General features: G+C 35.9%; 1 protein-coding gene across 2 annotated transcripts in view; it reads left to right on the top strand.

The window, feature by feature from the left end:
• prkd2 (protein kinase D2) overlaps positions 1-25,525 on the top strand; it is a 66,275-nt gene extending 40,750 nt beyond the window's left edge. Inside the window, exons 2-19 of one of the 2 annotated variants that reach the window (XM_059330639.1) lie at positions 916-1,054; positions 2,466-2,597; positions 3,460-3,659; positions 6,381-6,564; positions 7,287-7,358; positions 7,554-7,571; positions 9,872-10,031; positions 11,269-11,380; positions 12,123-12,200; positions 13,863-14,181; positions 15,334-15,386; positions 15,485-15,557; positions 16,946-17,052; positions 18,965-19,126; positions 20,024-20,122; positions 20,308-20,575; positions 23,470-23,555; positions 24,296-25,525. In XM_059330639.1, coding sequence (XP_059186622.1) covers positions 916-1,054; positions 2,466-2,597; positions 3,460-3,659; positions 6,381-6,564; positions 7,287-7,358; positions 7,554-7,571; positions 9,872-10,031; positions 11,269-11,380; positions 12,123-12,200; positions 13,863-14,181; positions 15,334-15,386; positions 15,485-15,557; positions 16,946-17,052; positions 18,965-19,126; positions 20,024-20,122; positions 20,308-20,575; positions 23,470-23,555; positions 24,296-24,520 — 2,487 coding nt within the window. In that variant the 3' untranslated portion in view covers positions 24,521-25,525. The remainder of the gene's footprint in view (positions 1-915; positions 1,055-2,465; positions 2,598-3,459; positions 3,660-6,380; positions 6,565-7,286; positions 7,359-7,553; positions 7,572-9,871; positions 10,032-11,268; positions 11,381-12,122; positions 12,201-13,862; positions 14,182-15,333; positions 15,387-15,484; positions 15,558-16,945; positions 17,053-18,964; positions 19,127-20,023; positions 20,123-20,307; positions 20,576-23,469; positions 23,556-24,295) is intronic. The other variant, XM_059330640.1, reaches the window with a different exon arrangement.
• The last annotated feature ends 407 nt before the right edge of the window (positions 25,526-25,932 follow it).

Genomic DNA, 25,932 nt, shown 5'->3' with positions numbered 1-25,932 from the left:
CAGCTTTATCCTTCACATTAACTCATTAAATCCCTAAGAGACGTATACTCAACACCCTGGTGTGGTGGTCATGTGACTCGAAACAGAAATGTGAAAAAGTAGGTAATTTAAAAAAAAAAAATTGTGACAAGGCTAAGTTTAAACCCATTTAACAATTCTAATCCTTTAACAGGGTGTCCTGTATTGCATTTAACTTGTTCTGACCATATTTCTTGCACAAATTAAAGTCACAATTTTGATAAATGTTATGGAGATGCAAAATAAAAAGGTAAATTTGTGTCTCTGTAAGCAGAAAATGTGTCTAGTTTTTTTCTATTTTAAAATAAGAAATATCATAAACATAAAGACCATAAACGCCCATTGTAACGTTTATGTCTCATCACAGACATTTAGGGGTAGAATTTTTTTTTAAAACATCAGAAATGTGTTCTATGTGGTCCACTTCTGTCTTCGGACTTCGGTCTGGGTTCTTATGGGTTAATAATTACAAATGCAATTTGCACTTTAAAATAGTTTGCATTTTGCATGCTTCAAAAACATGTTACAGGTTGAAAACTAAAAAAAAAGTGTCATTTTATGGTGTCTTGTAAAAAAAGATGTAATTTGTAATTGAAAAGGGAAACAAAACATTTCCAGTCATGTTGTAGCCTTAATGTATTTGTATTAAGGCTGGTTCTGCTTGTGTATTGACTCTTGGTTTTACTTAAACTGACACAAACATTATCACCATTTAAGCTTTTGTTGTTGATAGCCGACATAAAGCCCTTCATTGAATATATGAAATGGGATTACCGGTCTTTAAAAAAAAATACTTTCTGGGATTAAAATCTCATCTTAATCTTAATCTAAATCCTTCCCTTTTTACAGTTGATCCTCCTAACCTACATTTCCATTATTCTGCTCTCTCTTCTGTAGTTCCCAGAGTGCGGCTTTTATGGCATTTATGACAAGATTTTGCTGTTCAAGCATGACACGACCACAAACAACATCCTGCAACTGGTGAAAGGTGCCAGTGACATTCAGGAGGGAGATCTGGTGGAGGTGGTGCTCTCTGGTAAGTAACCTGCTCTCTCCTCTCTACACTGTAAAAAATGTCTGTAGATTTTACGGTGAAAAACTGCTAAACCATGACAGTAAAAGACCGTATAATGATCAATGGGTTAATTCAGTTCAGTCACAATGAAACACCGTGTATGTATATATCAGCCAAAACAGTATTTTTTACAATTAAAAAAAGGCAAAGATGATATTTAAGCATTAAAAACCTTTATTTTAGCTTATTTAAAAATCTTATTTCAGTATATTTGGACCATACAAATACACTGACACAATGAGACTTATTAACAATTACAATTATTTTTGTACGACAATGACATTTTATCATTTTTGTGCACAATTACTTTTTTTATTTTTAAAGTGCAGAACAGTGAGATTGATCTTTTTTTATATTTACTAGAGCTCCAACAATTAATAGATTAATCGTCAACTATTTTGATAATCAAATAATTGGTTTGAGCAGTTTTTTAAAAAGACAATAAGTCCAAATTCTCTGATTTCAGCTTCCTCAACTATTAAAAATAAAATAAAAAATACATTACTCCACTGTAAAATACACCGGCACCATGTTCATAGCAAAAATATACTGTTATATATATATATATATATATACACACAAGCCATCATTAAACCAAATAATTGGTTTGAGCAGTTTTTTAAAAAGACAATAAGTCCAAATTCTCTGATCTCAGCTTCCTCAACAATTAAAAAAAAAAAAAAAAATACATTACTCCACTGTAAAATACACCGGCACCATGTTCATAGCAAAAATATACTGTAATATATATATATATATATACACACAAGCCATCATTTTTGCATTTCTTTTTTGTAAAAATACTTTTTCTCACTGTTAAATGTACTAAACACCATATCTCTAACAGAAATATACTGTAATATTTAATGGTAAAATCTTTTTTGTCAATTATATGGCAGAACAGCGTTTATTTTGATGGAAAAACTTTTTATTTTTTACCGTAAAATATGGAATAAAAGGGCAATCTTGAACGTGAAATCAACAGTGCTTTACCGTAATGTTACAAAAAGTTGCACCGCATTTATTACGGTAAAGTTCTGGCAACAACAGCTGCTGTTTTTTTACCGTAAAAACAACAGGTTTTTTTTTTTTACAGTGTATGCCACCTTCCTTCTCTTTTTCCTGCTATCTATCTTTCATTACTGTCGTTACTCGGCACCACGACTGTATAAAATCGTCCTTATCTGCTTATTTTACTACAGATTACAGCTTACACTGGCCTAATCGGCTCTAATGCTCCCCTGTCAGGAAGAAAACAAATCAGTTTTCCCATCTCATCCATCTAATCATGCTTTATTCTGCACAGTTAGTTGTCTGATTGTATCTTGACACCCACTGTGACCATGCTCTATACGCCTGTTATCTCTTTTAGCGGCAGCCACGTTTGAAGATTTCCAAATTCGGCCCCATGCACTCAACGTGCACTCATACCGGGCCCCGGCCTTCTGCGACCACTGTGGAGAGATGCTGTTCGGATTGGTCAGACAAGGGCTCAAGTGTGACGGTGAGAGAATAAGGGTGTTAAAATATACACGACTGGTCAAAAGTTTGAGAACACACCAACTTTTCCAGAATTTAATTGAAAATGACGCAGTTTAATGTCTCAGTGTACTCTGAAATGAATGCACATTTGCAACATTTAACATTCTTCATTGAGCATGATAGTGTTGTGAAAGTAAAAAAAAGATTCAAAATCACATTTTATGTTGAACTAAAGGACTAAAAAAGACACAAAATGACCAAAAAAAGACACCAAAAGACACAAAATGACACCAAAAGACACAAAATTACAAAAAAAAGACACCTAAAGACACAAAATGACATAAAAAAAGACAAAAAATGACAAAAAAAGACACCAAAAGACCAAAATGACATAAAAAAGACACAAAATCACCAAAAAAGACACCTAAAGACACAAAATGACTAAAAAAAAGACACAAAATGACTTACAAAGACATGAAAAGAATTCAAAAATGGACAAAATAGCCCAAGACTCCATAGAGTTAAGTTGTTAACCCATTTCTTGTTCCCTGAAAAAAGGCCTACTTGTATAATTCTGAAATGTACATTATTTTTCAGTTTTGGTTCAGCTTACCTTTTTTTATTTACCTCTGGCAGTTCACCACTTACCTTTGTACCCTTTCAAGCTGTTCATTTGACTTGAACTGCTTGAATTTCAATAAAAAATGGAAAAATTGGGGTGTTCTAAAACTTTTGACCGGTAGTGTATATAAAAAAAAAAGATAAGATGATGTGGTCCATTAAAAAACTCTCAAAAGATGACTGTAACTCACCAAATGTGCTCCGTCTCCTCCTGCTGTTGATCTCCTCCTCCCTGGTTCTCTGACCCATGCCGCCCCCTGCAGGATGTGGACTGAACTACCACAAGCGATGTGCATTCAGCATCCCAAACAACTGCAGCGGAGCTCGTAAACGCCGTCTGTCCACCACGTCGCTGAGCAGCACGCAGTCCCTGCGTCTCTCCACCACCGAGTCCGTCTACAGCGCGGGGACCGCCTCCACCTGCGCCGAGGACGCCAGCCTCGTCCGCTCACACACACAAATGGTAGATTCATGGATTCAGGAATGGTGGATTCATGCACACAATGCTCTGGTCAGGGTTAGACTATTGAAGTTTAGGAGGCTCTCCAGTGGACAACATTTATTTGAACACATCAAACAGCTTTTTTCTTTAAGTAGTTGTCTCAAATTTAACTCTGTTTGGAAGGTTTTATGGTGAGACTGAAACCAAATTCAATTCAATTCAATTCAACTTTATTTATAGAGCGCATTTCATGCACAAGGCAGACTCAATGTGCTTCACAATGTATACACATAATTACAGTTAAAAAAACCGAACAAAAAACAACAACAAAAAACACAGAAAAAACAAACAAAAATGGATTACAAATTAATTGAAGAGTGCAGGTAGACAAGCTATTCCATATTCACCACATATACACTTACTTACTCACACATATGCACCCACTCCCACAACCACACATGCACACAATTCAACCAAATGCTGTAGAGAAAAGATAGGTTTTTAATCTGTTTTTAAAAATGGCTACTGATGTGGCAAGTTTAAATGTGTTTGTGATCGCAGTGGCGGTTCTAGACCAATTTTACTGTGGGGGCCAAGGAAGGGCCAGTGTTTAATCAGAGGGGCACATTAAAATCGTCAAAAATGATATTTAAGCATTCAAAACCTTTATTTTTGGAAGAACTACATTGATTGAAGCAATGAGACCAACATTAATTAGTTATTTTTGTATGACAATGACATTTCTCATTTTTGTGCACAATTACTTTTTTTAATTTTGAAAGTGCAGTACAGTGAGAATGATCTTTATATTTAGCTTTTATTGCACAATTAAACTATTATACAATGTACACATTCTGGGTTCCTTTTGTGTACAATGAGATATTGTTTGAACAAAAAATAGGTAAGAATTGTTCCGTCGTTCATCATTACAAATTGAAACTACTCCCAGCATACAGGAACAATCTAACCAGGATAATTCACAAACTTTCCTTCCTGAAGAGTTTTCACTGGCACATCTTCCCACAAAGGGCATAATGAGGTGCAAACCTCTGCAAAATCAAACCAAAAATGAATGCATGCAGTGTTATTTAGACAAACTGATCAGATCAAGCAAGGTAACAATAGGGGAAACAATCTTTATTGCTGATTAGTTTCCCCGATTAATTACTAATTACAGAAGCGGAAGGAAAACATTTATTTAGAGAGGAAACGGAAACTTAAGCGGCTATAATTGATATTTTTTAATCAAATCACAGTGTGAAAGGGATCACTTGTAGAGTTGAACCTGCAGAGAACCATCACCCAAATCTGATTGAGTGAGTTTTCAGCTCATTGTTTTCATTCCTTGGCGTCACATTTTAACACACTTGGTACTCATATCTATTAACAATGATATTAATAATAACATTATTTGTATAGCACCTATCAAAACACAGTTACATGGTGCTTGACAAGAAAACAAAATGCAATTAAGAACACATAAATAAAACAACTAAAATAAAATAAAAACAATGTAAAAGAAGGAAAAGGTCAATAAAAGGTTTAATAAAACAATAAAAGTGAGTTTTAAGAAGAAATTGAATAGGTGACACTGAGTTTGCTTCATTCTCTGGTCAGAACACCATTATGTATATTTTGTTTGTTTTGTTTTGATTCATTCTCACTAGACACAATCAGCATTTAGAAGCAGAAGAGAGACATTTCTCTCACAGGATTGAGACAAAGAAAGAGCTAAAAGCGAGAGAAAGAGACTTGGCTCAAAATTAATAACAATCCTGTTAAGCACCTGTGTATTGGCAATTTCCTAGAAAGTTTTTAATTGTCACTTAAGTGGCAGGAGCCGATCTGGTATGTCCTATATATACACAAAACTCCACCCATAAACAAAATATTCACCCAATATTTACAAACAATGAATCAATTCATCTAACAGAATAAATACTTGCAAGTTCTTTGAATTTACACATTATACATTATTATAATTTTCGGAGTACCTATTATTATTATTATTATTATTATTATTATTATTAGTTTATTATTAGAATAACTTTTAATTTAGGTATTCAAAAAATTATAATCTATAATAAAACTGTAAAACTAATATTGACCAGAACATTTAACTTCTTACCAATAAAAAAAGATCATGATTAACCCTTAATAGGGCACTCATTAAAATACTAATTCCAAATTTCAACCCAAGAGAATATTGGAGGATATTACATACTGCCAGAATGGTAAAAAAAAACATCCGAAAATAATATTTTGAGAAAAAAGTTTACAAGATTAAAGTGGCAAATCTAAAAGAAAAAAAACATGCAGATTTATTCGATTTAAAGTGGTGAATCTGCGAGAAAAAAAGTTGGTTTTTTTTCACTTTTTTCTCGTAAATCTGTGACTTTTTCTTGTAGATTTGCCACTTTAATCTAGTAAATTTGCAACTTTTTTCTCGAAATATTACCTAATTTTGATATCCACCGAAGTTACCAAATATCGGTCTTCGCCTGATAAAGGGTTAAAATGGCTTCTACAACCTGTTTAGTGATGTGTTTCAATGTTGTGTTCTTAACTTGTTTCTGCAGCCCCCTAATGGCAAAACAATGTTACTGCAGGTTCAAGGACAGGATTAGTTACTAATTAGTTTGGTTGTTATTTACCTTGCTGCCAAACACAGATAATAGCGTACTTTCTATTTTTATTGACCCACCCAATAAAGTTTAATTGATAATCTTTGTCTCCTCTTAGCCACGGACTCCTAGTGATGCCCGGCGCTTCTACACGGGCCGACCGGTTCATCTGGACAAGATCCTGATGAGCAAGGTGAAGGTCCCCCATACGTTCGCTGTCCACTCATACACTCGGCCGACAGTGTGCCAGTACTGCAAGAGGCTGCTCAGAGGACTGTTCAGGCAAGGCCTACAGTGCAAAGGTGAGTAAAAAAGAGGGACACTCGTCTCTGGATCTCCACACTGTAAAAAAAGAGATATGCAATAGCTACTCAATAAAATTGAGGCAACAGATTGCACGCAATATTATTAATTAAATCTAACTACGTTACAAGTTGAGTTAATAACAACTTTTATTTTTTTTGTGTTTTTTTTGTGTTTTAAAAAAATGTTTTTTAATTACTTGTGTGTATATGTGTGTTTATGTGTATATTTTGTGTTTTCTTAATTTTTGTGTTTTGTGGGTTTTTATGTGGGTTTTTTTTATAATTGTTTTTGTGGGTTTTTCGTGTTTTTTAAATTGTGGGTTTTTTTTTGTGTGTGTGTTTTTGTGTGTTTTTAGTTTTTTGTGTTTTTTTAAAATGTTTTTTAATTTTAACAGGAAGTGCCGGTCAATTAAAAACAGACCAATTCTATTGTGTTGGATTCAATGAAAATTCTCTTGATTTAGAATTACATACACATAAAGATTATATTTTATGTGATCAAAATAAGGAGATTCTATCACAACATTTTTATCTTAAAGTTACTTAAACAACTGCCTCAAAATAAAGGACGCATTCATATTTAATACATTTTATCAAAGATATTAAGTAAAATGAAATGACTACAGAATAATTAATTACAGCGCGGTGGGATGCAGAATATTAGCTAAATCTAAGTGTATTTCATGTAATCTAATCAAAACATGTGTTATTTCTCTCAGACTGCAAGTTTAATTGCCATAAACGCTGTGTGTACAAGGTTCCTAATGACTGCCTCGGGGAGACCATTGGAGGTGAGAGAATATATGAATCTATCACCTTTCTAATGCCGTAAAAGCTCTGTTAACCCTGCATGGATTTGATAAAAGTATTGACGTCTCATCTGCATGTTTCCATTGTGAGAACTAGGTTATTTTAATAACTACATGATATAACACATTATCTAACAAGACTGAAACTCACTGGCAGTAATGTTTTTATCTTCTCAGAAAACAGAAGTAACTGCGGTAAGTATTACCGGAACTCTGTATTCATGCATGTAAAGCTGTCGTCTTCTAGTATCACTCTGGAAAAACCATCATTTACCCTTTATCAGGCAAAGAACTATATTTGGTAACTTCAGGTAATATTTCCAGAAAAAAGTTGCAAATTTTCTAGATTAAAGTGGCAAATCTACAAGAAAAAAAGTCGCAGATTTACGAGATTTAAAGTGGAAAATCTACGTGAAAAAAGTTGCAGATTTACGAGAAAAAAGTGGGAAAAAAGCAACTTTTTTCTCCCAGATTCACCACTTTAACCCTTGAAATACTTGCAAATTCCAAATTTCAACCCTAGAGAATATTGGAGGATATTACATACTGCCAGAGTGTGTAAAAAAAGAAACCTACGAAAATAATATTTTGAGAAAAAAATGTGCAGATTTATGAGATTTAAAGTGGTGAATCTGGGAGAAAAAAGTAGCTTTTTTCCCACTTTTTTCACGTAAATCTGCGACTTTTTTCGCACAGATTTGCCACTTTAAATCTCTTAAATCTGCTACTTTTTTTCTTGTAGATTTGCCACTTTAATCTAGAAAATTTGCAACTTTTTTCTCAAATTATAACCTGAAGTTACCAAATATAGTTCTTTGCCTGATAAATGGTTAACAAATGATACACTGAGAGTTTATGAAACTGTAGTAATAGTTATTTTACTGTAATGACAATGAATGCTCACTAATTATTAGTGATGGTATAACTTGCAATTCAACAGTTTATTGTTGCACACATTTTAATATTTTATATTCTTTAATTAGTATTTCTTAGTATTTACCAAATGTTTGTGACCCATCATTTAAGATTGTTTGGACAGCTATGATAAAGTTGAAGCTAATGATTATATTACCTTGTATATGGTTAATAAAGGATTTGTAAAGCATTTATAAAAAATATATTTTTTAAATATTTGTTATTTGTATTATAGATATTATTAGTGCACAAAGAATCATTTATTTTCACAACACAAATAAAAGATTTAATGGGGCCAAACGTATGTAACTTCAAATTATTTATTAACAGCAGCTGCAACAACAATAAACTGTTAAAGAAACATAAATTATAGCATTACCCCTATTAAGTAAACATTAATGATGATTTAATTGTATAATAACAGTAAATAACTATAAAAAGTAGTATTGTTTTGTATATTAAAATATATTTCAGTATACACAAGTTTTTACAAGAATTGTGCTTTTGTTTAATTAATTATATTAAAGTATATACAACATATAGATTCGAAAAGTTTACTTCTAAAAAATGTAATTAAGTTTAATGTACTGAAGTTTACTCTACTAATTACTTAAACTTAATACTTAAAGTGGTATTTCAGTGTACTTATTAAAAGTTTACTTTATTTTAAGCGTCTTGTAAATTTAATGTGTACTTTTAAAAAGTAAACTAAATTGTGACTATGCATGTACTTATTTACCTACATACTTGAGTGTACTTATGTAGGTATAATTGTAACCAAAGTTTAATTAACTTTCAATTTACCATTTATTACCGATGGTTATCATAAAGTGGTACCTTTACACTGCAAAAAAAGCCAACTTGTATTTTTTGGCCTAAAACAGTGATTTAAGTTGGTAAAACTTGGAAATATAAATTATTGACATTTAGGGCAATAATGTAAGTTAGCACAACAAAGGAAGCCAGTTGTCTGCTCAAAAACAAGTTGGTGAGTTGTTGTTTCTTATATCTTTAAGTTGGGGTTCACAACAAGGGACAATAGTTCTGATAACTCTTATTTCTTTGTTGTGAAATTCGGTCATTAGCGAAAGCTAGCGGCTAACTGATGCTAGCGGCTAACTGATGCTAGCGGCTAACTGATGCTAGCGGCACTGCTTGTTACAGCTACAAGAGTAGCCATTAGCGTATCAATGCTAACTCAAAATTGTGGTCGCAACATTAGCTGACATTTCATAGCGCCGTTACAATCGTGCCAATTCAGCACATTGCAGAAGTTAGCAGAAGTAAGGATTAAAAGTTATTACAATGTAAAATTATAAGTTAAAAAATCGGAATTCAGAGTTGAACAAACTCAAAAACAAAACTTAAAATATTTAGTTTAATTGTCCAACTTAAATTTTTATTGAAGTTTGTTGCCTTGAAATTTTGAGTTCACCCAACTTTTCTTTTTTTGCAGTGTAGTCGTAGTCATAGCAGTAGCAAGTAGTAGTATTTTTTGCGTTTTTTAGAGCATTTTAAACAATTTAGCACGTTAAATCAAGTTTCACTTAGCCCCTTCCCTCCCTCTTGTTTTGCCCCAGACATGCTGAGCCCCAGTGTGGACCCTGAGGTGCCCATGGACTACAGCAGCGAGTACGACGCCTCAGACAAGTCCTCAATAGACGACTCGGACGAGGCCTGCAGCATTCCTGGGTCCTTTTCTCCTGACAACAACCAGGACGGAGCCAGCGGAGACCAGAGGTATGAAACTGGAAACTAAAGGGATATTATACTGCCCTACAAAGCAAAAAGGCAGTAACTGCATTTTTGGTCAAAAAGTAGTTATTATCATTTTCATGACTTTCAATGACTTTCCTTTGTTATGTGACAAAACATCTTATCTCAAATGTGTGTCGTTTTGGAGAAAAATGGTAGTCGTTTGTACAGTAACTAAACGGCTGGATTACAGGATAACTTTAAAGTCATTTTTCTCAGTTCTGCACTCTGCACTAAAAAAAATAACTCATTGGATGAACTCAATTAAATTGTGGGCAGAATTTCCATCCAACAAATATATGTAGCCCAAACTCAGAACAAGTGCATCGATGCAATATAATGTATTTGAGTTAACCCATTAAGGCCTAAAGCGCCTGGAAAAAAATGAAACTGGAAAACCTATGGGCGACTTCCAAATGACCCCCTAAAACCTGAAGTTTTTCTGGAAATTCAAAACCTACTAAATAATACATTTTTCAGCCTCTGTAGCAGATAAAAATGAAATTCAAAAAGTATTTGAGAGCTTATACCCGTGGCTTTCATACGAAGTTGAGTCTATTTGTCCAAACCTTCAATAAAGTTTTTAAAAAATCAACAAACACAGCAAATGTTACATTTGACTGAATAAAAAATCCTATGCATAATACTAATACAGAATACAATTCTGATCATGATTCTGATGCATTTCATTGGCCAAGAGACCGAAAATAGGTGGAAAAAAATACAAATACTACAAAATGACAAATCCGCTGTCCCGGCCTTAATGGTAGAGTTACTCAACAGCGCTCCCGGTTTTAATGGTAGAAATGCGGTAATGCTTTCCCGGCGTCAATGGGTTAATGTAGCTCACTTTTTTTTACATTTGGTCGAACTCAAATTAAAAACATGTATGTATTGTATTTAAATTGAGTTACCTCAACTCATTTATGTCAAGGAGAGCTAAAATAAAGAAATTGTGTTCGTTCAACCTGAAAACATAGAATTGGAAAACTGAAAGTCATTCTTTTTGGGTTGAAGGGAAGGACAGGAGAGTAAATTAATACATTTTAGGTTACACTTCTTAAACTACTTTATATACAATACATTAATGTGTGACATCTAAGAAGGGCTTGAATCATTTTTTCTGAGTGTGCGTAGTTACTGCCTTTTGCTTTGTAGGGCAGTATAGGAATGCCAAATCACACCTTCTACCTACTGAGATCTGTCCTTCTTCTTCTTCTAGTGTTTACATCCCGTTAATGAGAGTCGTGCAGTCGGTGAGACAGACAACCCGTCGGTCCAGTACAGCTATCAAAGAAGGATGGATGGTTCACTACAGCAATAAGGACACACTGGTAAAAATATTACCCATAATTCCCATGCTATTCTCTCTCTCGGTGTCTAAACCATATCTGCTGAAAAGTGTCCTTGTCGTTAAACATTCAGATTTGATCCATTTTATTTCTGCCGCACTTTCTTCACTTTCTTTTCTTTAATTGTATAAAAGCAAGTTCATTCTGTTTACTTTCCTTTCTATGTTCTCCTTCCTACAACTTCTCTCTCAACAGTTTCAACCTTGATTGTTTGGCTTTTTGCACTATATTACTTTTCTTTCATAAATGTGCGTGCATGTGTGTGTGTGTGTGTGTGTGCATGTAAGAAGAAAACAGAGTGAGATGGAGATTAATGATGAGGCTGAGTCTCCCTGAAAACATAACAGCACTCAGCAGATGTGTGGTCAATTAAATCTAAAAGCCCATTTCCTGCTTTTTCTTTCTCCTGACTCTATATTTGAACTCGAGAAACGCTGCTGTCTCTCTAGTCTTGTTCTTGCTTGTTTTTCCTCGCTGGCTTCACTAACACATGCCTTTCTTTTCTTTTCTTTCTCTTTTGTCTCCTTTCTCTTCGTTTCCACTTTCTCATCTTGCAGCTAGCGCTCCTGCTCATCCTTCTTCTCATCTGGCCGCTTTTATCTTCCTCCGGATGTCAACGGCAACAAACTCTAAATACATTCATGTTGATCACTGAACTTTTCCCTGTCTCACCCCTCAATGTCCTGTCTCACCTTTGTTACCCCCCCACTCCAACCCCCAACAGAGAAAGAGGCACTACTGGCGTCTGGACTGTAAGTGCATCATCCTTTTCCAGAACAACACCACCAACAAATACTACAAGGTAAATCTAGTTGGTCAACATTGAGAAAACGATCATTGATTGTTGGTGTGTTACTATTTTCCACCTGTAGTCTCTGGGCAGGTTGATGGAACAATACATAGAAAATGAGTATAAAAAAGGCAAGGCAAGTTTATTTGTATAGCACAATTCAACACAAGGTAATTCAAAGTGCTTTACATACACATTAAAACAGCAAGACACAATTGAAAACAGTAAAAAAAAATCTAGATGGTCAACATTGAGAAAACGATTATTTCAACACATTGACTTTGGATATATCAAGCATCTTAGGAACTTTTACTTTTACGTGTTTTTAACAATGAGTTTTGGTGCACAAAGAATCATTTATTTTCACAACACAAATAAAAGATTTAACAGGGCCAAATTTACGTGTTTTTAACAATGAATTTTCTTGAATTTTAAATATACACTACCGCTCAAAAGTTTGGGGTCAATTAGAAATGTCCTTATTTTTTTAAAAGATAAGCACATTTTTAAATTGAAATAACAGACATACAGGTCTATCTATTATATATTGTCAGCAACCATCACTTGTGTTCCAGTGGCACATTGATCATTAAAACACTTGAGCATTATGTTAGCACAGCTGGAAACTGTTTTGTGGTGATTTGAGAAGCAAAAAAATAATCCTTCGTCAGGATAGTTGAGTATCTAGAGGTAAAGTTTGAGTTTTGTACAGGAAAAAAAATATTATTTCTACCCTTGTCAATGTCTTGACTATATTTTTTGATTCATTTTGTAACTCATTTCATGAATCAAACGAAAAAAGTTTGTTGTCATGGAAAAACAACACCGACATTTTCTGGGTGACCCCAAACTTTTGAACGATAGTGCATTTAAACTGAAAAAACAAACAAACAATTAAAATGAATTAATAAAATAAAAAAAATAGATATACATTAATATACATTTTATGTATAATAAATAAAATGAATAAAATAAATTGGTAACGCTTTATATTAAGGTCCTTGTAATAAACATTAATTAACAAGTAATAAGGCCCTTGTAAGTCCTTACAAGATGCTTATTAACATTATTGTGTGTTTATAAGCTTATATAAGTGTTAATAATGGCATTACAAACACCCATGACCCACCCATTATGTCTTTGCCATGCCTTTATTAATCTTATTTTGTTTGCTTATTGATATTAAAATATACTTTATTGCTCATCTATTATAAGTTAACTATAAGTTAACTATGCTTTTTGCAACTACCGGATCTAAAGCGAGAACAATGCCTTATTACTGGTTAATTAATGGTTAATAAGGACCTTATTATAAATCGTTACCAATAAATCAGATCAACTATGTTGTATCCTTGGTGCAGTTCCAGAACTTACTGAAATCGAGTTAAGGTATATTCAATATATACGGTTGCCCATAAAGTTGGAATAATTTAATTTTCAGGCACAATCGTCTCTTAATTATGGTCTAATTTTCATTATAATATGTTTGGAAGAGATTGATTAATAAAGGTTTAAGAAGATATACACTTTATCTGTCAATAATAAATCCCATTGTCACAATCATTTCATGGAAAGAGGTAAAAAAATATTTTATTCCAACTTTATAGGCAACCATGTAACCAATAAACCAATAATAAATAAAAATTAAAACCTCACTGGTCCGTTCCCTTGCAGGAGATCCCTCTCTCTGAGATCCTGGAGGTGCGTGCTGCTGGAAACTTCACTCTCGTCCCCCCAGGAACAAATCCTCACTGCTTCGAGCTCATCACAGGCACTATGTGCTACTTTGTGGGGGAGGACCCCAACACTCTCCCCCCTCCGTCCCCCATCAACCCCCAGACTCTCCCCCCGACCCCTCCCTCCCCCAGCCAAGTAGCTCCTAACAGCGGCATCGGCCGCGAGGTGGCCAAGGCGTGGGAGAGCGTCATCCGCCAGGCGCTCATGCCCGTCATCTTCCAGGACGCACCGCCAGCCGAGGGCAACACCACTCACAGTAAGTTCAGAGCAGATAAATGCAGGTGATATTTTATGGATGTCAGTTTAACCCTTTATCAGGCAAAGAACTATATTTGGTAACTTCAGGTATTATTTTGAGAAAAAAGTTGCAAATTTACTAGATTAAAGTGGCAAATCTACAAGAAAAAACAGTCGAAGATTTAAGAGATTTAAATTGGCAAATCTGTGCAAAAAAAGTTGCAGATTTACGAGAAAAAAGTGGGAAAAAAAACAACTTTTTTCACCACTTTAACCCTTAATAGGGCACTCATTGAAATACTTGCAAATTCCAAATTCAAACCCTAGAGAATATTGGAGGATATTACATACAGCCAGAATGTGTAAAAAAAAAAACATACGAAAATAATATTTTGAGAAAAAAGTTTACAAGATTAAAGAAAAAAAATGCTTAGATTTATGAGATTTAAAGTGGTGAATCTGGGAGAAAAAAGTTGCTTTTTTCCCACTTTAAATCTCTTAAATCTGCAACTTTTTTTCTTGTAGATTTGCCACTTTTTTTTCAAAATGTTACCTGAAGTTACCAAATATAGTTCTTTGCCTGATAAAGGGTTAATAAATGATACACTGAGAGTTTATTAAACTGTAGTAATAGTTATTTTACTGTTTGAATGCAGTAATTATTACTCACAATGAATGCTCACTAATTATTAGTGATGGTATAACTTGCAATTAAACAGTTTATTGTTAGTATTTCTTAATATTTACGAAATGTTTGTAACCAGAATGTGTAAAAAAACATACGAAAATAATATTTTGAGAAGAAAGTTTACAAGATTAAAGTGGCAAATCTATGAGGAAAAAAATGCTTAGATTTATGAGATTTAAAGTGGTGAATCTGGGAGAAAAAAGTTGCTTTTTTCCCACATTTTTCTCTTGAACCTGCAACTTTTTTCGCGCAGATGTGCAACTTTAAATCTCTTAAATCTGCAACTTTTTCTCTTGTAGATTTGCCACTTTAATCTAGTAAATTTGCAACTTTTTTCTCTAAATATTACCTGAAGTTACCAAATATAGTTCTTCGCCTGATAAAGGGTTAATTATGGTTTCAAAAATACCCCACCATACATGTGAGATATTAGTAGTTGAGAATCTGTGTTTATGAAGTGTTGATGATTAACTTTATTTTTAGGACAAGCTTCTATCAGCATATCTGTGTCCAACAGTCAAATCCAGGAGAATGTGGTATGACTTTTTGTCAATTTTTACCAATTTTCTTCAAAGTTTAAATGTATTATACACTGAGGGTGATGGTAATTGATTGAAATATTGCTTCCCTACAGGATATTGGTACAGTGTACCAGATTTTTGCTGATGAAGTGCTGGGATCTGGGCAGTTTGGAGTCGTGTATGGAGGTATGTAGATCTATGAATGAGCTCGAGGTTGCTGTATTTTGTGAAGGTCAGAATGAAGAGCGTAAAGTAAACATTGGCTAAGAAGACACCATAGATACATATCTATATGCAACCAACATAAAGGGATCCCTACCATTTAAGGAGCTGTGTGTTTGGTTTAGGGGCATATATTGGCTGAAATGTAATAGCATATTCAGAATGATGTTTTCATTAGTGTATAACTGCCTCAAACTAAAATAGTTGGGTTTGAATAAGTTTATAAAGAGACATTAATATCCACATAGGGAGCAGGTTCTCTTCCTATGCTATGTTCCTACTGTAGCCCAGAATGGACCAGAATGGCTATAAATAAGGCCTGTCACAATTTCAGAGACAAAGAGTCTTCAGTTTGTTGCTAAATCCTGCACAATGCTTCTAAACCTATTTCTACAATTTTATGATTCGTACCTGTTTTTGGCATTGTTCATATTGGCTATGTTTTGGATTTGCATCTTACTTGCAACTAATTGTTATTGTTTTCTGACTTTCTATTTGCACTCTCTCTCAGAATTAATAATGTTCTATCTCATTTAGTCTTACAAGAAAACAATCACAAACCTCTTAGAGCAGTAGTTCTCAACCTTTTTGAGTCGCGACCCCCAATTTAACATGCACGTTGTCCGCGACCCCCGTTCACTGAACAGAATCTCACACACACAGTTCAGATCTTGACCAAAAAAAGACACAAAATGACCAATAAAAGACACAAAATGACAAAAAAAAAGGAAACAAAATGACCAAAAAGACACAAACTGACCACAAAATGACCAAAAAAGACACAAACTGACCACAAAATGATAAAAAAAAACATAATGTCCAAAAAAGACACAAAATTACCAAAAAAGACACAAAATTGACCAAAAAAAGACACAAAATGACCAATAAAAGACACAAATGACCAAAAAAAGACACAAAATGACCAAAAAGACACAAAATTGAACAAAAACAGACACAAATTGACCAAAAAAAGACACAAAATCACCAAAAAAGACACAAAATGACTAAAAACCCACAAAATGATCAAAAAAAGACATTAAATGACCAAAAAGACTAAAACACATTAACACATGAACACTTTAACACAGTGGAGACAGAGCTGACTTCCAAAATGATTTGGCGACCCCCAGAAATCATCTCGCGACCCCAATTGGGGTCCCGACCCCTAGGTTGAGAATAGCTGCCTTAGACAGACACTATACTGATACATTTGTGAGTGATACAATTGGGGAGTTTTTTGTTTTGTTTTTCCTTTAAATGCATCATAAACTCTGGATGACAGGCTCCAACATACAGTTTGTCAACATGTATGTGAGGTTTCATCTGTTACTAAAACTCCGTTTCTTCATCAGGAAAGCACAGGAAGACGGGGAGGGACGTCGCCGTCAAAGTCATCGACAAACTTCGCTTCCCCACCAAGCAGGAGAGCCAGCTGAGGAACGAGGTGGCCATACTGCAGGTAAAGGTGTTTCCTACATCCTGTACATACAGCAGGTGCTCTGTGCTTTATTGGATCTTGGTGTTGTAAGTCATACTGGCACCTTCGTGAAAACTGCTGATGGTGAATCCAATACAGGTGTTTATTGTGACATTGATAGGTTTTTATTGATTCACTTTGAATGAATGAATGAATTAATTTTATTTTAGGACACACAGTACAGAGCCATTAAACATTGCAACATGAAACATGAGACATGAGAAGATGGTTCTACAAACAGGCTTAACAGAATTGCTATATTTCACCCGGCTGTCCGTGAAAAGAGACCTGGGTAGGCAAGATGTTTTTGTAAGATTAAAATGTCTTATTATATTATTAAAATAGCAATTTTTGCTAAATTTAAAATGCTTTTTTGATATTATAAAACAGCGTTCAGTGGTAGGTTGCACCGACCTTACCGTCATGGTAGCGCCGGTGCAACTGGCCACTCGTAAGAGATTTTGCTAACTTCAAAATGCTTTTTGATATAATAAAGTTGTTTGAAATTGTTATAAAATAGCAGATTTAGCTTTTTGATATTATAAAAACAGCAATGTTTTAAAATGTTTTTGTGTAATTGTCCCATTTTTCAGTGACTTTATGTGTTGGGGGACTTCATTCCATTCTTTTGTAGCTATATAGCGGTTTGCGTAGAGAAGCGGCTGAGGCAGGTTAGGTTGGAGGCTGTGAATATTTTAAGTCTCATTAATCATGTTGAGAAGCATATATATATATATATTTATATAAAGAACCACATAGAGCAGTTTCTGCTTTACTTCATAGGAGCAGATGATTCAGTGTCTGACCAAAGCAATCTGTGGTTTGTTGGACATAAAGCCATAAACCATTGTAAAATTAGTCTTCATTACTCAATTTATACTCTTTTATTTTCATATTGTAGATGAAAAATCCGAATTAACAGCCATTTTTATTAATTAAAAAAACACTTGTCAAGAGCCAACAAACAAACTTTTCATTGAGTTAAAGCCGCCATAATTTTGAGATTTACAAATGACTAATAAAGTTTAAAAAATGACTAAAAGAAAATATTGTTTTAAAACCACTGAAAGCTAACATGACTTCAGATGGTGCATGGAATTTAGAGTTTGCTCCTCCTGTTTTTAATGTAATGTATCAACAAAATTATGTATCCTGGTGTGCACTAAAATTGTCGGATTTTTTAAAATGCGCTATGGTTTATCCTTAACTAGCTGAGCGCCTGGGAGAGAAGCTCTGCTGTGCATATATTTCGTATTTTTGTATGTCTTAATGTATAAAAAACATTTATTTTTCCAGTTAAATAAAGAATTATTAATGGAGCAAATATTGTTTATGTGTTGTATAGTTTTCTATAGTATGTTGGGAATAAATGCATTTTTTCCTAATCAGGCTGTTTGTGTAATTATCTAGAAACACAAATGCATTTCAATTTGATGTTCTTGAACTAAGAGTTTTCTAAGATTTAGGCTCATTTGTTAAATGCACAGTTTATAGTTGACCAGCAGATGGAGTCAGGGAACAGACAGGAGGTGCATCAGTCTATCTGCTGTCACTAAAAGGCTGTTACTCACTTGGACTGCCAGACTAAATAAGGCTCTGACACATTCAACAGCTTTCAAGTGAAGTACATTTTTAAAATGATGGCCCTCTGAATCATATAAATATGTCGTTTTCGAGAACATTTTGAGCTGCTTGATAATCAATTTTCTGTTCTCCCTGCTGTGCTTCACATTTATATCCTGTGGTTTAGCCTCTTTTGCTGACACTGTCTGTCTGTCTGGTGTCTGGTGTCTCTTTTTCTTCTCTCGTTTACCTCAATGTCATGCTTTTCCTGTCTGTCACATGTTTAATATGGTTTGTAACTCTCACTCTCCTCTTTTCTGCTCCCCCTCAGAGTTTACGTCACCTGGGTATTGTGAACCTTGAGTGTATGTTCGAGACGCCAGAGAAAGTGTTTGTGGTGATGGAGAAGCTGCATGGCGACATGCTGGAGATGATCCTCTCCAGCGAGAAAGGCAGATTGCCTGAGAGGCTCACTAAGTTCCTCATCACGCAGGTGTGTATGCACCTCAGCAGAGAAAGGATTTGTTGCATGCATCAATCAGTGAGCTATGACATGGAAGTTGTTGCTATTGTTGTTTCACAAAATGACCAAAAGAAAGACACAAAATAACCATAAAAGACACAAAATTGACCAAAAAAAGACACAAAATGACCATTAAGACACAAAATGACCAAAAAAAGACAAAAATGACTAAAAAAAGACACAAAATGACCAAAAAAAGGAAACAAAATGACCAAAAAAGACACAAATTGACCACAAAATGACCAAAAAGACACAAAATTGACAAAAAAACACAAAATGACCAATAAAAGATACAAAATGATCAAAAAAAAGACAAAAATGAGTGAAAAAAGACACAAAATGACCAAAAAAGGAAACAAAATGACCAAAAGACACAAATTGACCACAAAATGATAAAAAAGACACAAAATGACCCAAAAATACAAAATGACCAAAGAAAGACACAAAATGACCAGAAAAGACACAAAATGACCAAAAAAAGACACAAAATGACCAAAAAAAGACACAAAATGACCAAAATAAACACAAATGACCAAAAAAAGACACAAAATGACCAAAAAAATACACAAAATGACCAAAAAACCCCCACAAAATCACCAAAAAAGACACAAATGACAAAAAAAACCAATGAGCTATGACATGGAAGGTGTTGCTATTGTTGTTTCTGTGTGTCATTACTTACTATCAGCAACATCCTGGCTCTGCAGCGTTGTGCTGCATGTTTTTTGTGGTCTGCCGATCTGGTCTCTTGATCCCTATGTAAAACGTCATAACGTAAATTTAAAGGCGTGGCTGTTCACGGCTTGGTAGTTACCTCAAATCACATCCTGTTTTTGTGTTTTTGTGGTTTTGTGTACACATGCACAGATTCTTGCAGCTCTGAGACATCTACACTTCAAGAACATCGTTCACTGTGATCTGAAACCTGAGAATGTGCTGCTGGCCTCTGCTGATCCCTTCCCCCAGGTACACGCAAACACAAATACACAACAACACATTCTCACAATGATTCTCACATGCGTCACAATTACATCAAAGCCTATTCGGCACGTATTTCCTCACATTACATCATTTTGTGTCCTCAAATGCCTCTGTGTCATTTCACAAACCTGACTCCCTGCCTGCTGCTCCTCACTGTTACCTTCCCTCAGGTGAAGCTGTGTGACTTCGGTTTCGCTCGTATCATCGGAGAGAAGTCTTTCCGCCGCTCTGTGGTCGGCACCCCGGCCTACTTGGCCCCAGAGGTTCTGCTGAACCAGGGCTACAACCGCTCACTGGACATGTGGTCGGTGGGCGTCATTATGTATGTCAGCCTGAGTGGAACTTTCCCCTTTAATGAGGATGAAGACATCAACGACCAGATTCACAACGCAGCCTTCATGTACCCCCCTAACCCATGGAAACAAATCTCCAGTGATGGTAAACACAGAGGGGGAGGGCTTTATATCCTAGCCACGTCTAGATATCCACTTACACTTACACTTAGACAATTAAACTAAATATTTTAAGTTTTGTTTTTGAGTTTGCTCAACTCTGAATTTATCTGGCACGATTGTAACGACGCTATGAAATGTAAGCTAATGTTGTGACCACAATTTTGAGTTAGCATTGATACGCTAATGGCTACTCTTGTAGCTGTAACAAGCAGCGCCGCTAGCATCAGTTAGCCGCTAGCATCAGTTAGCCGCTAGTATCAGTTAGCCGCTAGCCGCTAGCTTTTTGCAGTGTAGTTGCCAGTTTATAAGGCAGAGGTGGGAAAAAGTCATTGTTTTGCAACTCACATCTACAGTAAGTCTTAAGTCTTTGCACTCAAACCCCAAGTCAAGTCAGTTTGAGCTTCTAGTCACAATGCCCTCTTCACCAAATGTAATCTCGAGTCTTCATTAATGTCCAAGTATAGTGGCAAGTCTTTTTTGATTTTATAGAGTCTAAAGTCTTACTTGAGTCCTCACTTCTGTTCTCAGGTTGAATACAGGTGCATCTCAATAAATTAGAATATCATAGAAAGGTTTATTTATGTCATTAATTCAATTCAAAAAGTGTAAATAACACATTATATAGATCCATTACACACAGAATTAAGCATTTCATGTCCTAATTTATTTGATTTCTTCTAATTATAATGATTATGGCTTACACTTAATGAAGACCTAAAAATCAATGTAATAAAAATGTAATATAACAAAAGACCAATTTTAAAAAGAATGTTTAATATGGAAATGTTGGCCTCTGAAAAGTATGTTATCTATATGCACTCAATACTTGGTTGGGGTTTATTGACTTGAACTACTGGAAATGGACTTTTCCATGATGTTATAATTTATTCAGATGCACCTGTACATTTAAACTTGCATTGCAGATATTTGGTTTATAATTGTTTAATTAATATTGCACATAGGGTTTTTTGTTTTGTTGAATTAGAAAGAGAGACAGCTGCTGCTTCACCCGGCGCCATTCTTTCTGCACTTTCTGACGGTACTAAAAATCATATCAGATTTCTGAATACCCTGGTGTACCATAACACTGTGCTGCTGCACAAGCCAAACTGGCCACACTTTTATTATTTGGCCCATGCCATTTCTGGAAAGTGCAATACAGTTCAACAGCACCAAAAACAACCGTCTCCTAAATGATCATAAGGTTGAATCAACATTTCTCTCTCTGACTGTATGAACAGTCAAATGAGGACAAGTCATTATAAACAAAAATGTTTAGTAATACCATGATAAGCCATTTACCACGGAAGCTTGATTTCAATTTTCATGATGACACAGCCATCTTAATCATGTTTCCTGTTCATTGTATTGTAATTCTACCACAACCACTTATCTATTCAGAGAGAATCATTATTCACGTAAAGCTAGCACACTAAGGCATGATGTGTTCAATTACTGCACCTTTTTACTAGGACCTGACGTGGTTTAGTACCAGGAGGTCCTGACGTGGTTTAGTACCAGGAGGACCTGACGTGGTTTAGTACCAGGAGGTCCTGACGTGGTTTAGTACCAGTAGGTCCTGACGTGGTTTAGTACCAGTAGGTCCTGACGTGGTTTAGTACCAGGAGGTCCTGACGTGGTTTAGTACCAGGAGGTCCTGATGTGGTTTAGTACCAGGAGGTCCTGACGTGGTTTAGTACCAGGAGGTCCTGATGTGGTTTAGTACCAGGAAGTCCTGATGTGGTTTAGTACCAGGAAGTTCTGATGTGGTTTAGTACCAGGAGGTCCTGACGTGGTTTAGTACCAGGAGGTCCTGATGTGGTTTAGTACCAGGAGGTCCTGACGTGGTTTAGTACCAGTAGGTCCTGACGTGGTTTAGTACCAGGAGGTCCTGACGTGGTTTAGTACCAGGAGGTCCTGACGTGGTTTAGTACCAGGAGGTCCTGACGTGGTTTAGTACCAGTAGGTCCTGACGTGGTTTAGTACCAGGAGGTCCTGACGTGTTTTAGTACCAGTAGGTCCTGACGTGGTTTAGTACCAGGAGGACCTGACGTGGTTTAGTACCAGGAGGTCCTGACGTGGTTTAGTACCAGGAGGTCCTGACGTGGTTTAGTACCAGGAGGTCCTGACGTGGTTTGGTACCAGGAGGTCCTGACGTGGTGTAGTACCAGGAGGTCCTGACGTGGTTTAGTACCAGGAGGTCCTGACGTGGTTTAGTACCAGGAGGTCCTGACGTGGTTTAGTACCAGGAGGTCCTGATGTGGTTTAGTAACAGGAGGTCTTGATAAGGTTTAGTACCAGTAGGTCTTGATGTGGTTTAGTACCAGGAGGTCCTGATGTGGTTTAATACCAGTAGGTCCTGACGTGGTTTAGTACCAGGAGGACCTGACGTGGTTTAGTACCAGGAGGTCCTGACGTGGTTTAGTACCAGGAGGTCTTGATAAGGTTTAGTACCAGTAGGTCTTGATAAGGTTTAGTACCAGGAGGTCCTGACGTGGTTTAGTACCAGTAGGTCCTGACGTGGTTTAGTACCAGTAGGTCTTGATAAGGTTTAGTACCAGGAGGTCTTGATAAGGTTTAGTGCCAGTAGGTCCTACTGCACTTACTTTTTAACTACGCAATGTTTGACTTGTGCTTTTTATTATTCTATCTATTTTCTTATCCTGCTGTATCTTATTTTATCTTATTTGTATTTTTATTTCCATTTCCCTGTTTTAAATGACTGTTTTTACTGTTTTCAACTGTGTCTTGCTGTTTTTAATGTTCATGTAAAGCACCTTGAATCACCTTGTGTTGAATTTTGCTATACAAATAAACTTGCCTTGCCTTACTAAAACTAGGATGTTTAATCAGATCTATAATTTTTTGTGTTTCCAGCAACCGACTTGATCAACAACCTGCTACAAGTTAAGATGAGGAAACGCTACAGCGTGGACAAGAGTCTCAGCCATGTATACTTACAGGTAAACCACTCATATGCACACACAAACAGAGTTTACTACATGGTTTAAATACTGGCAATCACACTTCAAGTACAACCATTAATTCACAGTTCAGAAAGCAGCACTACAGATATAGTAACTGCCAATAAGTCTAGCGGAAGAGCTCTACTTCACACAACTTCCCCTTTTTTTTAACTTCCGCAAACCCCTTAATGCAATTTGTGGCCATTACATAAATAGCAGATATATAAAAAAACAGGTGTCTGCACTCAAAATGATGTGTCGAGAGGCTCAAGGCTAACATATTTGAAACACTATTGGAGGTAAAATAGCTGTGCAAGGGATGTTTTATTGTCGCCGGCTGAATACTTTTTAAATGTCTCTGTTAAAGAATAGGTTTTCTCTCTCTGTGTCGGTTTGAAGTGGTCCACTGCTGTTGTTGTTTTTGTAGCCAGAACTTTGAGTCATTAATTAAGCTTCAGTGTCACAGTGGCCCGAACAGAACGTCTGTCTGAACTCCTTTATAATTTTTAGCAGTAGCAGCCAGACGACCACTCTGGGGTCATTTTAATTCTGACTTGAACACACACACACACACACACACACACACACACACACACACACACACACACACGGTCTAAAGTGATTACCGGATGATGTGCTATAAACACATAAAAGCCTATTTAACTTTAATCTAATTTCAAGGTTCCTGAAACTGAAATTCATCCCTGTGTTTATTCTCTTTATTTCTCACTGCTCAGGACTATCAGACGTGGTTGGATCTGCGGGAGCTGGAGACTAAACTCGGCGGGCGTTACATCACCCACGAGAGTGACGACAGCCGCTGGCAAATGTTTGCCCGTGAACACACCCTGCCTTACCCGGCTCACCTTGTTCCCCCTCCTCCTGCGCCAGCCTCTGACGATGAGGAGGGCAGGGAGGATGCAGATGTGCAAGGCCTCACTGAGAGGGTCAGCATCCTCTGACGGAGAGAGACTCGAGCTCATTTAGGGAGGAGGAAAGAAGTAAGGAGAGGGAGGGAGCCTGAGAGAGACATAAAGTGGTTCTTATAGGAATAGTGTCCAGCTGTTTAGACTTTCACAGCACAACATTTGTGTGTCAGCACTCCATTTTTACATCAATTCAACCAGTTTGTGGTCATCAAAACGTCCCTCTGATCATTCACATCTCCAGTTTCACCTTGATGAACTTCTTTTTTTCGTGATGAACAATGCTTGATCTAATTTCCATCCTCCGTGCGGCCGACTCTGGGAGTTTTTTCTGATAAAATCAGAGTTAAAAATATGAATCAGAATTTGCAAGAGCGGCGTGTTCTTTTCCTCCCACTGCAAGATGGAAGAACTGCCACTTCACCACAACTGATACAGATAAGATAAGCGCAACAATTTGGTACAGGTGTGTTTTTATTGAGATGTTTTTTCCCCAACAAATAGGAGTGAATATTAAAAAATGAAACCCATGAAAAACGGTAACATTTGTTTGGCTTCATTTAATTGGGCTTCCTGGAATTGCAGTCCCTTTTATGACTTCGGTAAATGCCCGTCTAATCTCTTTTCATTGCTCTACAGTGACAAAGGACTTCCTCCGTGCTAGTAATTACTAATGTGCAGGCATGGTGTCAAAACCATCTACATTCATAAATGTATTCCCATAAAAGCATGTCCTGGAGTGAAAACTGGAGGTATTGATCCGGTGACAGCAAATCCTCCAGTAATTACCAATAGTTCTGAGCCACAATAGACTCTTAGAAAACACATGTGATTGAAGATGTCTTTGTGGGTTTAAATGAACTCTAGCATCGGGTTGTTTACTTCCTGAAACTCCCACTATCATCCATCTCTGAAGTCAGATCATCTGTTCTCACAGTTGCATGTACAAATGAGTCAAATATTGCCAATTATTACACCCTTGGAGTTAAATGGACACCTCTTTTAAACAACACAGCTCCTTGCTTACTGCTTTAACCCTCTTGTTGTGTTTGTTTCATGCTAAGTCATTAAAAACAAAAATGCCCAGTCTGTTGTATTTGATCACAAATCCATAATTAGACATTTAATATCATATTGTGTTGTGTAATATCTTTTTTTAATCAACTTTAGTTGTTAGAAGTTAAAAAATGTGCAAGTTTTGAACTTCTTATTGCTAGTTATGGCCTCACTGACTTTTGAGTAAACTACTTTGTATCAAAGTTCGACAGGGACATTTGTTTTAAACAATTTCAGATTTTTTAGTAGTGGCAAAAATAGCATCTTTTGTGTTCCTGGTTTAAACTAACCACTATCATGTTATAACTAAAGACACATGCAAACTTTGGCATGTTACACAATACATGTAACAACATCCTCAGCAGGGCCTTCTTCCTCATCACTGGATCGTT

The sequence above is a fragment of the Centropristis striata genome, chromosome 4, assembly GCF_030273125.1.
Source record: "Centropristis striata isolate RG_2023a ecotype Rhode Island chromosome 4, C.striata_1.0, whole genome shotgun sequence".
Classification (NCBI taxonomy): domain Eukaryota; kingdom Metazoa; phylum Chordata; class Actinopteri; order Perciformes; family Serranidae; genus Centropristis; species Centropristis striata.
The sequence above is the reverse complement of the archived record's forward strand: the minus strand, read 5'-3'. Positions and strand labels throughout refer to the sequence as shown.